This window comes from Lethenteron reissneri, chromosome 46 (assembly GCF_015708825.2).
Source record: "Lethenteron reissneri isolate LAM-NWPU_2019-01 chromosome 46, ASM1570882v1, whole genome shotgun sequence".
In the NCBI taxonomy this organism is placed as follows: domain Eukaryota; kingdom Metazoa; phylum Chordata; class Hyperoartia; order Petromyzontiformes; family Petromyzontidae; genus Lethenteron; species Lethenteron reissneri.
The window spans coordinates 3,666,661-3,681,917 of NC_083824.1; the positions used below are offsets into that span (position 1 = coordinate 3,666,661).

Here is a 15,257-nt window from a genome sequence, read left to right on the forward strand (position 1 = left end):
GGGCCGACGATTGCAATGTAAACTGAACTATTTTTTATTTAACAGGTAAAACACACGAAGCTTTCTGGCTCTTTTTCAGAAGCAACCTGGCCACCAATGATAGCTCAACAAAGTGGCTTATGTGTAAATTTATAACAGCTAAATAATCTGAATGCATGTTTCTAAATGTAGAGGGAAAAACAGGAGGACCCGGAGAAAAATACTTGTGTCCACGGAGAAAAAATGCAAACTCCAAATATATAACCGTCGGGGTCGGGATCGAACCCACGACCTCCTGTATACCTGGCGAGGAAGGTGACATCTCGCCACCAATTGAGTAATTTTTGGGTATTTTTTTTTTATTTGGAGTGGGACGCCGGGACACCACTCGTGCGAATTACGTCACGGTGATTTTTAACGCAGCTGTGAAGCAGTAGGACGCATAGTATTTTAGAGATTATTTTTCCCGCAGTATTATTCACGGTGGCCGCTAGAATCGAACCACAAATCTTTGCAATAAGCGGCGAACGCGCTACCACTCAGCCACGTTAATTTGGCGTGTTCTAGCTCTGACAATTAAAAATACATGCCTGACTACCACGCAACGAACATTTACAAAGCAGGGCGAGGGAGAGAGTATGATAAGAGGCAATTTAAGGGATCTTGGAAATAGTTCTGTGATGTCATCCTCCAAAAGCAGATGTCTGGCACATGGTGATGCACTGTTTTGTTCAAGAGCACCAAATGGAAACAATTATGAAAATCGTTTGTTCTGATGTAACCATTAATGTGTGATGGTCTGTCCGCCTGTTTGTCTCTGTGTGTGTCCTTGTGCGTGCGTGTCCATGTCTGCATCTCTACATGCGTGTGACTGCATGTGTGCATCTGTGCATGTGTGCGTGTCTAAATGTGTTTGTGTCTTGCATGTGCGTTTATGCATGTGTGTGTTTGCATGACCATGTATGTGTACACTCACACGTGCGTTTGCATGTTTGTACGCATGCGTGTGTGCATATTTTCCACCTTCGCTTGCCCGTATGTGCGTGTGTCTGCGTGCGTGTGCATGTGGGTAGTGGTGGTATATTGGTTAGCGCACCGTACTACAAACCCAACGACCTGATTTCGATTCACGCTCCCGACCAACAACAACGGTGAATATTTGAATCGGTCCTGGGCCTCCCCTAGGTCGACTCAGCCTTAAATGTCTACCTCGTGCAGTGTGTAGAAAACATCAGCACTGGGGGAGACAAAGGCAGCCAGGCGTGATGCTAGCCATTCCCCACCCCCTCGTGTGCCGTATCGACCTTCAAAGGTGCCACTCGCAAGCAGCACTTGCCCCGCCGGTCTGCAAAGGCTTATAAGGTGGAATTGTTCTCTTTATCTTCGCATGTATCTCAACCCCCGTGGCGGAGCAGGCAGTTCAACTTGCGCATGAAGCGGGACGCGTCGATCTTCTCGGACGACTTCTTCGTGGAGCTGCCGACGGGCGAGCGGCACGACGACACGTCGCACATCTACGCCGGGAAACTCCACGGTGCGGCTCCCCCCCACATCCCCGTGGTGGTGGCGGTGGCAACGGCAATGTCACCGTCCATTGCCTGTCCTTTGTCTATAGCCTGTGTGAGAAGGTCACGATAACTCTTGTGAAGGTGATCGAATACGCACGGAAGTTTAGTTGACACTTGCTTTGCTATTCGGGACTCGCCCGATAGAAAGCCGGACAAATTTACAGAAGGGTTGCCCAAAATTTGGTGGTTCAAACGGCACCTTATGGGTAAGCACGGTTGGCTACGTACGGTGCGAACGAAGTTCAACATACATACAAGCCTTGTCCGTCGCCAAAGACGATGATGTATGATGTTATGGGACATCACACACTTCCAAGGACGCATGTTTAAAAGTTTTGCAGAATCCACGCATATGCATGCTTTTTCTTTTTGGTGTTTTTGTCTGCTCTCCTAGTTGCATCCTAGTCGCGCTATCGTGCTGTCGTTTCATCAAGCGAGGTATCCATTCAGAGCCAGTGCAACCCTTGGTGTTTGAGAACGGCCCACGGAAGCAGATATCACAAAACTACTTTTGAGATCCCTTTAAGTGAGCTTGAGTTCACACGTCCTAACGCAGCAATTCCCCATCTACCCTGTCATAGTAAGTAATGTTTGGTGCATGACAGTCAAGTAAATATTTTTCATTCTCAGATCTTGACTTCAGCTAAATTACATGCAGCACCAAATTTTATACATTTTGGTTTTCTTGCGTGCAGTCGTTGGTGGCCGTGTTGAGGGCTTCAACTCGCCGCCACTTGCCATCACGCCCGAGAAACCAGTCTAGCTACGGCCAGCTGCGGTTAAACGAAGGAGCAAAACGAGCAGCCCTTATCGAGCAGCTGCCCACGTGGGTTTTATGTCCTGGGCTGTCCCGCATGAGACTGAAGCTTCGATAATGACAAAAAGGCATGGCCATCGCCGCACTGGCAAATATGAAGGCAACACCTCGTTGGTGACACGAGAGGGCATCTAAATGCTGTGTGTGGATGGTGATTGGAGTGGGGGGGGGCTGGGTAGCTTTTTGATTGGGCGAGACAGCGTGCTTTGAATAATTGCACTTGTAGTTAATGACACTAATTAATCAGGAGCTGTTATTCGTTGTTCAAGTCAATGCATGTTCTCACCTTAATTGGCAAATGCCACTGCCCGTTGACCTCTTATAATAATTGTTAATTGAACAGTGACAAAGTGGTTTTTAATTAGATTTTGGAGAGTGTAGCATAGAGTGTTTCACAGAGTGTCCGATAATATATTTAGATGGGGCTAAACAATTTCCCTTGTGGGAACAGATCATACATTTGGATTGTTGGGTGTGCATGGGACTTGTATTTGTGGCCTAGGGCAGGCTGCCAAAATTGCCTTGATTCAGATGTTTTTGTTCTCTTTGATCATCTTGGGAATTTTTTTCACTTTTCAGAAGTAACATCCGAACAGCCCTGATAAAATCCAGGATTTGGCTAGTCCAGGCTAAAGACCTTTATCCGCTGCCTATGACTGATTTTTTCTCTCTCTCTCTCTATGAAATGAAATGCGCCCACTGTTTCTATGCATCGCCTTGAGATGCGGTCGCATTTAGATGTCGTGTAAATCCACATTGTTTAGTCGACTTGTATTCCTTTGAGAGTCTTGAGTTCTTAGGCCAAGCCCGATATGTGGAACAGGAGCAGGACTAGACCAGCGCGGTTCCGACTCGCCGTGGAAAGGATGCACTGAGTAAACGATATGTGGAGTGGGATGGCTGTCAACGTCATCGTGTGAATGCCGATGTTAAAAACGCGAGGAGGAGGAGCAGCAGCAGCAGGAGCAATGTGTGTGGCTGTGTTGATAAAAGAGGAACGAACGTTTGTGGAAGGAGGTCCAAGATTTCAGTATCAAGAGAGAAGTTCAGGTCATGTGCAAAGAGATTGTTTCGCGTTACAATTTCCCGTCACTTTCATATTCTTAGCGCAGCCGCAGTTCAAGAATCGGGGTGTTTAAACGGCATGATACGTCTTCTTCTATAAATAAAATATTGCAGCCAGTCTCCTGCCAATTCCACGAGCTGCTCCCGGTTATGTTCTAATTACAAGTGTTCTTGTCTCAGTTTTTTTAATGAATCTAAATTAATAGATGTTGACGATAGTTCTATGCAGTCTGCACAGTGTTCGAAATTGTTATCGCAGTCTTCGTCCAGACGACAAACCTGTGAAATGTTAGTCACTTCTTAAACTGTGGATGTTATTCGATTAGTCTCGTCGTCTAATCCAGCCAAACCTTTAGTCAAATACTCTTCGGCATTAACCTCATAAGAACATCCTCACAAGGCCGATCAACACATCTCCTTAAGAAATGGAACATTAAAGACGAGCCACAATAGTGCGATTGTGGCCATGAAACCCAAACTATAGTCCCTTATACTGGTAGGAACCTCGTGGTTCCACCAGTCCACAGGGGATTATTGTGTCCGTCCGTCGTGCATCCAAAAATGGGAAGGGTGGGGAGGGTCTGGGTGGGGAGGGAGGGTGGGGAGGGGCTGGGTGGGGCGGATGGGGAGGGGCTGGGTGGGGAGGGTGGGGAGGGGCTGGGTGGGGAGGGGCTGGTCACCCCGTGGTGCCCTTACAAAACTCAACGTTTAACCTACTCAGGCCGGCTTGTGCCTGCCCTCACAGTCGGGCATATTTGCGGAATACACCCCTCCGCCGTTGACCCTGGCCATTGACCGAGCAACCCAACGTTCCTACCAGCTCCCTCCGCAGGAATGTGTTAGTAAACCACTGTGGTCTACACTCCTTCAACAAAGGAGGAACAGTAACGCGACACAAACTCTTTTCTGAAGCCCTCTGGACATGGCCAGCAGCCCTCGACATTGTCAATCCTCGAATTCGTGAAAAGTGTGCTTATGAATATAGATAGCCAATGTTTGGTCTTCCTAAGCGCACCAAATTTTCTCATTCTGCGTTGTCATTCAGACTCGTTGGGCTCATCTCGTCACAGGCATAGTCATTGTGATGCTTGGTGATTTTCATCCACTCGTAAGTATCATCAATTGAATGAGAAGAATCCGTTGACTAATATTTTCGTCGGATTTTTTTTTTTACAACAAAATACGTTCCGAGTCTGTGGGCACCAGTTGTCCGGTCGCGCAAAGCAGCGTTCGTGATAAGCCGCCTCGGCTTGTCTTGCAGGGCCGTGTAAGTTTACGAGGAAGATTACTTTACTTTAGACGCCACTCAAAAAACAAACAGCTCTTGTAGATACACAGCAAGAGCATCTGTGCTGGGCCATCCAACTTAAGCTTGTGTTAATAAGAAGGTAGGCTCACAGTAGGGGTTGGGTCGGACCTTGTCCAATCAGCTCTGAACATAACACAAAATAATATTTTTTGTAGTTGTGGAGAGTTTCAGTGTAATAAAATAAAATAACCAAAAAAAATAAGCAGACAATACACCTTCACATATCTGTCCCTCTACACAAAAATATTTTTTTTACACATCCCATCAGCCAACACGGCCTTCTGGGAGTCCGTAATTTCAGCAGAATTGATTCAAGACAAGCACACACTTGACCGGTTTCGACATTCAGGATCTCACCAGCGAAGTCGGGCGTGCTTGAAGCAATGCTGGTGAACTGCCTGATGTTTATAGGGAAGGAACCTGTCAATGAGCATAGCTCTGCTGATGATACGAATTCTCATAACAGCAGATTTGGAACACAGCCTTTTATTCTACAATTAGTTTCACTTACAGCCAGGCACTTTTGGTGAACATTAGAGGCGTAACAATTCACCCCCTCGTACCCAAACAATTTAATAAATTTTCTCGATTCACGTTCACGATTTGGTTATATAACTTGAAACATTTGTAGCAGCCATTAGGGTTAATTTTAATCCTGTTACAACCGACATACGGTATGCACCTCGATCATTTTTCACGATTGAAGGATCTGTGTATGTTTGTTGTAGTGCACATTGCATTGTCCTGGCAGCCACTGGAGGTGCTAACTCGTTGCGGGTTCTTTTGCACACAATTCAATGCTGATCGACGACCAGATCCATTGTTGCACCTTGAGTAATATAATCAATGTGGAATTTCACACTGACGACAATGATGACGACGATGATGATGACTATGATGATGGTTATTTTGGTTTCCACACTCCAGAAAGAGTAACGCCGTTGTGGCTCGGTGCATCTTTCTTTCACGTAGCAGCACGGTGAGATTTACAGCGGCCTTGGGGTGCCGTGTACCGCAGGTCCCCCCATCCCACGCACGCCCCAGCGACTGCCACCGGCGTTGCGACGCCTCCACGCCCGGCAGTAAGAGGGCACGACCCCATTAGCCGTGAAGTGGGGAATTCAAATAGAATTTAAGATGCTCTTCCTGCGCATGTTAAAGCTGTTGTGCTCAACGGCTGTGTTTCTGTATGTGCGGGGAGTGGCGGTGCAGCGGTTAGCGTGCTGAGCTATGAACTAAGAGACCCGAGTTCGATTCCTGCTCACGGCCAACACCAGTGACTATTATCGGAACCGGTCATTGGTCTCCCCTAGGTCGACTTGGCCTCAAATGAGCACCTGGTGCGGTGTGTAAACATTGGCGCTAGGGAGACAAAGACGTCCGGGCATGGTGCTGGCCGCCCACCCCCTCGTGTGGTGTGCCGGCCTTCATCGATGCTCGCTAACAGCACTTGTCCCAACAGTCTGTTATAGGATATACGGGGATCTTTGGTCTACGGCAGTGGTTCTCAACTTGGGGTATGGGGACCCCTGGGGGTACGTGAGTTGATTTATAAATGTTGTGAAATTATATCATACATGAGTCATTGGTGAATAATTATGTATGAATCTGCCAATATAAAATAACTACAATAGAATTTAAATCCGTATGGTAACTACGAGCGATATAAAATACCTTTCTAAACTCATTGATCGTAAACAATGTGGTTTTCAAGAGTAACCAGCTAACAAGTGACGTCATGCGTGCAGAACGTCCGTTGAATTTAGTTTTATTCGCTTGCAGTTGCTAGCAGCTCGTTAAGATACCTCACAAAATGGACAATCGGTTAAAATATTGATGTTCATTATTTCATACATTTATTTCTCAAAACCATGTTGGGTCACGCGAGGGGGTACCCCGCTTGAAACAATTCAACAAGGGGGTACAGCATCCAAAATAACTAAACTAAAACTAATTCTTTTTTTTAGAGCAGTGGTTGAGAGCCACTGCTCGACGGCTCTCCGACGAGCGTTTTCAGGTTGCGTTCCTCGTGCCGCTGGGTGAGATGAAGGACGATTTTTCTCCACGTCTGGGGAGTTTCTTCAGGAAACGGACGGTTCGGTTCCGAAAACTCCCAATTGGAAGAAACTCCCAGCCTATGGAGTGAAGAAAGTCAAATATCATGCCGAACAAGAACCCAGAATCAACCTGAACACACATTAGAGAGCTTAGGGAGGGAGCTTTGTTTGCAAATTGCACCGGCTGCGCATCACTGGCTCAAGCGAGGTGGCCACGAGGTGGCAGGAGAGCGAAAGGGTTCTTGAATCCATCTTTGTGAATGTGTCTGTGTCATCCCCTTGCATGAGCAGTAGGTGTCCCCCTCGTACTTTTGTTTAATCCCGAACGCATAATGGAATTGGCCACACCCAAACACTCCTTGATTATGGAATTGGCCAAACATCCCATTTTATTCAGACTCCTCTGCAACAGTCTCAAGTTTCTGTGAGGATATGTTATCGTTAACACTGCTCCAGCTCAGATAATACAGATTAGGCTTCGGTTTTAGGCAATTGGCTTTTTTCAGTATATAAACAGACATTTCCTGCAACATTAGTCCACTCGATGTGATTCTGTTTTTAAGTTAAAAGGCCACTGTCTCCACGCTTCACTGAGCATTGGATGGCCCTCAGCCTCCTTTGGTGGCTCTCGGCCACAGTGGAGATTCCACATTCATGTGGCAAGGACTATAGTGCTGCGCTTATGCTGCACAGTTCTCTCGATGCGTTCCCGGATCGTACTGGCGTGTTGTTCGGCGCGGTGTCCGACGTTTCGCTGCATGTGCCAGGGGCTTCTTCAGGAACATAACTGACCGTAGTGGGAACAGAACTGAAGAAGCTTCCGGCACGCGGACTGAAACACGCTGGCACAATCCAGAAACACACGAGAGCGCGAACTAAAAACCCCGCAAAGCAGTAGTTGTTCTACAGCCTCGAGAGAGGCACCACGCCAGGTTTAAACTTGTGCTCTTGAACTTTAACCTCTGTCCCGCACGGCAACGATGCCGGCTCGCTCAGGCCACGCGACGGCGAACGTACGCGAGCGTGCGGCACTGCTGCCCCCGTTTCCCCGACCCCGACGCCCTGACCTTTACCCTCTCACCCCCCCACCCGTCCCACTGCCATTGCTGCCCCCCACCCCCCGCTCCCCCCCCCACCTCGCAGGAGAGAGCGACTCGTTCTGCTACGGCAGCGTGCACAGCGGGCGCTTCGAGGGCTTCATCAGCACGCGGCATGGCACCTATCACGTGGAGCCGTCGGAGCGCTACGCGGCGCGCGGCAGCATGCCCTTCCACTCCGTCATCTACCACCAGGACGATGTCGGTGGGTGCCCACCGCTACGGCCGCCACTGCTGCGGCTATTGCGCCGTTCGAACTGGCTGTCTGCTGCAGCTATGGCCGGATTACCACCACCACCTTCCTCCACAGTAATGCTCGTCAGGCGTGTTCCCTACTTTGTCTGCCACACTCCGTGTTTAGTTTTGAATGGCCCATCACATGAGTGTGGTGAAGGAAGAAGGGGTTGAATGTGGTGGAGAGAGGTGGTGAGCGTTGCATAGAAAGGGGTGAGCGTGGTGGAGAGAGAGGTGATGAGCGTTGTATAGAGAGGGGTGAGTGTGGTGGAGAGAGAATTTGGCAAGCGTTTGTTGTGGGGTTTGTTCCAGTCAGTTCTGTAGTCTCAGTATTTACCAAAACAATGTTGCACAGAGCATCAGCCTTTTCTGAGAACTCGCAAAACAAACTGCGTTTGACTTCCCTATTTAAAAAAAAAGACAATCCCTCGTGTTCTTTTGGTTTCTTTTTTAAAAACTGGCTGAGTGATTCAGATGTCAGACGCCGAGCTGACATCACTGAGAACCTGGGTTTGAATCCAGACAGCCGCCTGTATAAAACATAAATGCTATTACATTAAAATTGGATCTGCACTTAATTCAGCTAAATTTACTGGCATGTGATAAACGGTTTGGTGTCAGGATGGGTAGGATAAGTCTGCCACCTTACTGTGTGAACCAGCAGTCATTTGTAGGGATCTCGTTGGGAGCTCTGTGATATCCACTTTCATGGGTCGTTCCCGAGCAGGTAAAGTCTCATTGCTCTGTGAGAGTTACAAATGGATTATTTGTCCCGTGATGCTATTAGCACAACAATCAGAATATAATTAATTGGAGGAAAAAACGATGGCACTTTGTGTGCTTGTTTCCTCTTGGCTGAGCTATCATCAGAGACTGGAGAGACACCAACCTCTTTCGGTAAAGTCACGTAGAAAGAAAATAAATTAAATAATAGAGTACGACGTTTCGATTGCAACACAAGCAATCGTCATCGGGTAGAACTAAATTTGAGAGAGAGACAAAACACAGACACGGAGACACACAGAGAGAAACACAAGCAGAGAGAGACATCACAAAGACACACAGAGAAAGACACAACATAGACACAGAGACACACAGACAGACACACAAGCAGAGAGAGAGACATAACTTTCTACGTGACTTTACCGAAAGAACCAAAGAGTAATTCCTGCAGTCACGAAAGCTTCAAATTAAGTTTTTAGACACCAACCTGCTTTGCATCAATGTCACACTGGCACTGATGATGCTGCTGGTGCTGCTGCTGGTATGTGTGACTTCACAGCAGAGCTATCGCGCGTTCCCCTGTGAATTTGGGAATTATTTATAAGAATGTTGTTGTACACCCCTTGGACTTGAATGTGCGACATGGTGTTTGAGTCCAGTTATGAATTTTTATGATTTACTTCAGTCTCCTTCCCATGTGATTTTCATATCGCTGTACTGCGAGGGGCGGTCATAAATTTGAGGACGTACAGATCAAAACTAACCCGCTCCCTCTTGCTGAGCCTTTTGCTTTTTCCTAAGTGTAGTAACTGGCAACATGCAAACAAGCAGGAGCATGCGTGTGGGATGCAATCGGTTTGTAAAAATAGCAGTCTAAAATTAGCCTCTTAATTCAGTTTGACTTAGATTAGAATCTCAGTTGCCATATTTAAATTTAATATTGTGGCGGTTGTCCTAATGTGTGTTTATTTTAAAGAATTGTTCTGGACTGTGGGTTTGATTATCAATGTTTCTTCGGACACACAAGCAGAAGGACGAACTCACTGGGAGATAGACAAACTGATGGTCGCACTAATTAACAAACAGATGAACCGATGAAGACACTTAATACAGAAAGCATGATTTTGACTTCACCGTACCACACGGACCATCATAGTGAAATATGGTTGACCAACCGCTATGACAGACACGGCGTGGGGAGGCCTTCCAACAGCGGATTGACAAAGGCCATGTTATGAATGTTTTATAGACAGTTCCACAAATGAGGTAATCTCACAATACAATGTTTAAATCGCCTTAATATGCTAGGGGTGTAATTGTGAAGGTGATTATAATTTTGGAGTATAAGGCTTATTTACAGAATCGGTTGTTAGTTCGATGCAAACAAAAAGACCGAACTCGCCATCACCATCAGTTTTGTCCAAGCGCATCCAATACCATGGGTATTTTATGAGAATTTCTCCCTTGTAAAAGAATGCTGGACCCATTACATCTCTGTGAATCACACATTCCTAATTGATGGACATACTATGATGACATAAACATCCCATTTCATGGTTGTGCTGAATGATTTAGCTACAACTTTAGTGTGCGTCTATAGTCGCAGAACTTGCCCGTATGTAAAGTTTCGGTACGTCTTTCTCCGTCCTATGCCGTCTTCCTTTTGGGTGTCTTTCGCCTAAAGGTGTTTGAGAAAATAATGAACATGGTTCACTGAAATCATTAACCATCCATTGTGAGACGCACGATTTGGCCAAAGTATCACGGATGTACAAGTAAAGTTTAATCGGTGAATTGTTAAATGGCTACTATTGTTGTACCATACTTCTATACCCCCACATTATGTTCCCCACATTCAACTTACGATCAATTATGCATGATGAATAAAAAATGGATTGACAAATGTCTGTAAATTATAATGATTATGAATATATTTCATAAGAGCGTGTGTGTCTGTCACGTGTGTGTGGCTCGATAACAGCACTTGCCCCAACAGTCTGTAAAGGCTATAGGGGGAATCTTTGTCTGCATACATACGCGTGCCTTGCCCTTTGGGTATTGTTGTTCTCACAGAGTTTCCTGACAAGGTTGGCTCGCACGCCGGCTGTGCCAATAAATCGGTCTTCGATCAGATGCAGCGCTACCAGCGGCCCAAGGGATGGGTGGCCGAAGAGCAGGTGAGAGCGTGGGGTGGGAACGGACGGACGGACAGACAGACGGACAGAAGGATGGACAAACAGACAAAAGGACAAATGGATGGACGGACGGACGGAAGATCAAATGGACAGAAGGACAAATGGACGGCCCAACAGATGGACGAACAGACGGGTAGAGGTTTGTTCGTTAGCTTACTGGTGAGCTGAAATAATGAATTTAGCATTTAAAACACACTTGTCACAATTTCATTTGTTTGGCTGTGCTGGGTTCTGGACACAGATTTGCTCAGATCATTATGTTGCCTTTCCCAAAAGTCAATTATCAATTGTAATATTGGCTGTGATAACTGACGCATTAGACCCTATGTCTTACTGTCGGTGGAAGTGTGTGCGTGCATTCTGCAGTAATGGGGAGCGGTCGTGTCGAGGTTAGTGCTATGAATTTGGCCATCAGAGATGATTCCCGCTCATGACTAACTCTAGTGACGATTATGTGAACCAGTTTTGGGCCTCCTCTAGGTCGACACAGCCTCTCATGAGTACCTAGTGTGGTGTGTAAACATCAGCACTAGGGAAACAAAGGCGACCAGGCGTGGTGTTGACCGCCCACCCCATCGTGTGCCGTGCTGGCCTCCATAGGCGCTCGCGAACAGCACTTTCCGCAACAGTTGTGTGTGAGGCTATTTGGGGACTCTGTCTTCTGCGTTCTGTAGGCCAGGGAACTCACAAAATCCGAGGCCGAGGCCCTGAAACGGCGAAAGCGCCAGGTGTCGCCATCCAAGAACACGTGCCTCCTCTACATCCAGACCGACCACATGTTCTTCCGCAAGTACGGCAGCGTGGAGGCCGTCACTGCTGAGGTGAGAACATTGCTCGATTTCATGACGGTCACCATCGTCATCAGCCGCGGTCAATGCACTGCTGGATGACGGCCTACGCAAGCCTGTCGCCAGCCCTCATGGTTCCGCGATGCAACGATAAATTCAGCACCTGCGCACGAGGAGATCTCATCGCTCCATCTCAGCGGTGGACATCCTTACTGGTGCTTTCCCTCCTTTAGCTGCTACTTGGTAGTTAATTTCGCCCCCCACCGGCCATCGTTGTCTTGCCCAAGCCCACTTAACTTTTCTTTAAAATATGGGTTTAACCTTCATCTGTTCTCGAATCCATGTGTTCCTATTTCTGTGTCTCGGTGTAATCTAAATCATGTGCCTCTCTGCTCACTTTTCAGTTTTTCTGCCATCCTTTCTCTCACAGTCTGTGTTACTCGTCCATAAGTCAAAGTCAGTAACATGCAGATTGGGTCCAAACATAATGAAACCAGATGACCTCTATCGACTAGGGCAGTTTTACGGTAATTGTCACCAGAAATCTAAACTCATGTACTATGAAGAACTATGGCAATATATGGCATTGGCATAGAGCGCTGTCTAGCCAGTGAAATGGGGTTTGTTAAAAAAACGACGCTTAATGACTAATTATATGTATTGGTCTAAAGAGCACACAACGTGGGGTAGTTACGTCATGTGCATAATGAGGAAAATGTTTATTTTTTGGAGTGCAGCTATTGTCTGGGTTAGAGATTGTTTGATGGGATCTTAAGAAGGGATCTTAATATCTTAAGCAGTTTTGTGGTACCCACTTCCATGGGTTGTTTTCTATCACACGGGGCGATGCCTTGCTCTGCTTCCCGTTGTTTCGTAGTCATTTGGAGTTGCCAGCTTTACTAATCCCTCTTCGGCCTTATCCTTGTGCTCAGATAGCGAATCACGTCCAGGCCATCAGCCAGATCTACCGGGTCACCAACTTCGACAACATCCGTAACATCAACTTCTTGGTGAAACGCATCCGGGTGAGGCTCTCGCACACAAAAACAAAACAAAGATCCCCCGTGTAGCCTTAACAGACTTGGGGCAAGTGCTGTTAGCGAGCAGACACACGCACACACGTGGGCGCCCCTAACCCTGTTGGATCGCTGAGCGACACCGCAGTCGGAACTCGGCGCGGCCGACCGGCCGATCTGCGTGGACGTGGAGCGGTGTCCCCCTCGTACGCGTGGCTTCTTCTCTTCTCACGCCCCCCCCACCCCCCACCCGGCTCTAAAATGGCACTCACGTTCACCACACGCCGCACCACAGGTGAACACCACGGAGCACGAGAAAGACAGCAGCAACCCCTTCCGCTTCGCTAACATCGGCGTCGACAAGTTCCTGGACATGCACTCGGAGGGCAACTACGACGACTACTGCCTCTCCTACCTCTTCACCGACCGCGTCTTCGACAACGGCGTCCTCGGCCTCGCCTGGGTCGCTTCCCCGAGTAAGCGGCGCGTTTTGTTTTGTTCCACTTCTGTCTTCTGACCTTTGACCCCCCCCCCACCCCGCGTGCTCCACACAATTGAATATTGATTGTTGCACACGCAATGCCTGCGAATGATCGCACGCGTGAGAACGAATCATTGTCTGGCGTGTTTGTGCCGTTGTGTTTAATTGGGTCTCATAAAAAAAAACATGCAGCCACTAGAGGCGTTACATGGACCGTAATTGCAAAACAAGAATTCATTTATGACGTGCAAACTAAGACAGTTTATTCAATCGCAAAGAAGAAGAATCGATGGATGCCTGGCAGACGCACGTTTGCCTCTGCAGGTGTCGCGTAGTGCATCCCTTTGGTTTGTATTATTTCTTTGTAAAATCCATAGACACACTTCCACTTCAAACTTGCACTGAACGGCAAAAGGAAGACAACAATTCTGATGCCAGAAACTTCTGAGACCAGAAACATTCCAGCGGTGTGTTCGCATGCGAAGCTTTAATCTGCCCGCCGTTAAGCAATTCCTCTTCACGGCGAGGTGACAGCTGATGGACAGGCCCGGGCGAGGAGGTTTGAAGCCTAGCGGTGGGGAACCAATCCTAGCTGCTGTTGCGGTTTTCGTCGCTGCGGCATTTGGTGCCTTTCCCCAGCATGGGGAGGAGGGGTCCCACCTGAGTGGGTGCAGGTGACTCCCTGGAATTTTGTGTGGGAGGCTGCAGGGGCGGTGGCAGTTTTGGTTCAATCAGTTTGGGCCTGTTTGCCGTGGGCGGGGTGTATTTACTACAATATAAAAAAAAAAATCTTATTTTACGAGGTAAGGTCCACTGAGCTGCATAGCTCTTTTTCAGAAGCGACTTGGTCATGAATGATAGCTCAACGAAGTGGCTTATCATGTGGAAGTTTATAGCAGCCGAGTACTCTAAACGCCCGTTTCCAAATGTGGAGGGAGAAACCGGAGGTCCTGGAGAAAAATCCACAAGCATGCAAACTTCAAATATACAGTTGTCAGGGTTGGGATCGAACCCACAACCTCCTCCATACCAAGCAAGGGAGTTAACAGGAGAAACACGCGGATTTATCTGTTTCGGGGGGTTGCGGCGATTACAGAGGCGACAGGAATTTGAAATCTGACTCCCGTGCATTCGGCCCCGTGAAGCCGCAAAGAGGTTTGTCAATCCTCCGTGGACTCCTACACCGTACTGTAGAGTGGGGGAAATGCTCAAGGGCGTCCCACAGCTCGGACTGTAACGAGCATTAACCTTTGCTCGTTTTTTTAACGCTGAGAGCTCGATGTTTTACAACCCAAGGGTTGGGAAATTTTTGCTCAGAATCAACTCAACTTCACCAACTCCTTGACCTTAATTTGACTGCGATATAACAATTCCATGACAAAATACCCAGGGGTGACTTATATGGGTGTCAAACTGAACGTAGTGCACTGCTGAGGTTGTCTCTGAAAAGGAGCTTCATAGCTCATCGGATTCCTCCAGTCGTCGCAACGAGATAAACACGAGAGTTTGGGCGCGGTTCCTGGTAGCTACAAAGTGCCGGCAGGCACTCCTTCTGTTCCAGAAAGTTCTGATATTACTCAAAAAAGCCCAATAGAAACTTTACCTGCTCTTTGTTTTGTCCACGCTCCTTTATTTGAAAGGATTTTCTGTCGACTAAACATTTCACAAAGGTCACGTGAAATGTTTAATTTGGGCACCCTTTTAATGGTTTGAATTATAATTCTTTTTTACTAGCTCTGGTGAGGGCGGCGTGGCAGCGCGCGACGTGCCCTCACTCGATTGGCGGGCAGCATGGGCGGCGCTGCCCGAGAGACTGGTGGGGGCCTGGTGGGGGCCTGGTGGGGGCCTGGTGGGGGCCTGGTGGGGGCCTGGTGGGGGCCTGGTGGGGGCCTGGCGGGACGAGTTTTTTCCAGTCCATGGCACCCTGG

The 15,257-nt window shown here is 47.7% G+C and overlaps 1 protein-coding gene across 1 annotated transcript in view; it reads left to right on the forward strand.

Moving 5' to 3' along the window:
- Positions 1–15,257, forward strand: part of LOC133354180 (disintegrin and metalloproteinase domain-containing protein 10-like) — a 56,170-nt gene that overhangs the window by 22,631 nt on the left and 18,282 nt on the right. The window contains exons 3-8 of the mRNA XM_061570819.1: positions 1,395–1,513; positions 7,939–8,097; positions 10,923–11,026; positions 11,719–11,865; positions 12,765–12,857; positions 13,144–13,324. Of these exons, the coding sequence (XP_061426803.1) occupies positions 1,395–1,513; positions 7,939–8,097; positions 10,923–11,026; positions 11,719–11,865; positions 12,765–12,857; positions 13,144–13,324 (803 nt within the window). The remainder of the gene's footprint in view (positions 1–1,394; positions 1,514–7,938; positions 8,098–10,922; positions 11,027–11,718; positions 11,866–12,764; positions 12,858–13,143; positions 13,325–15,257) is intronic.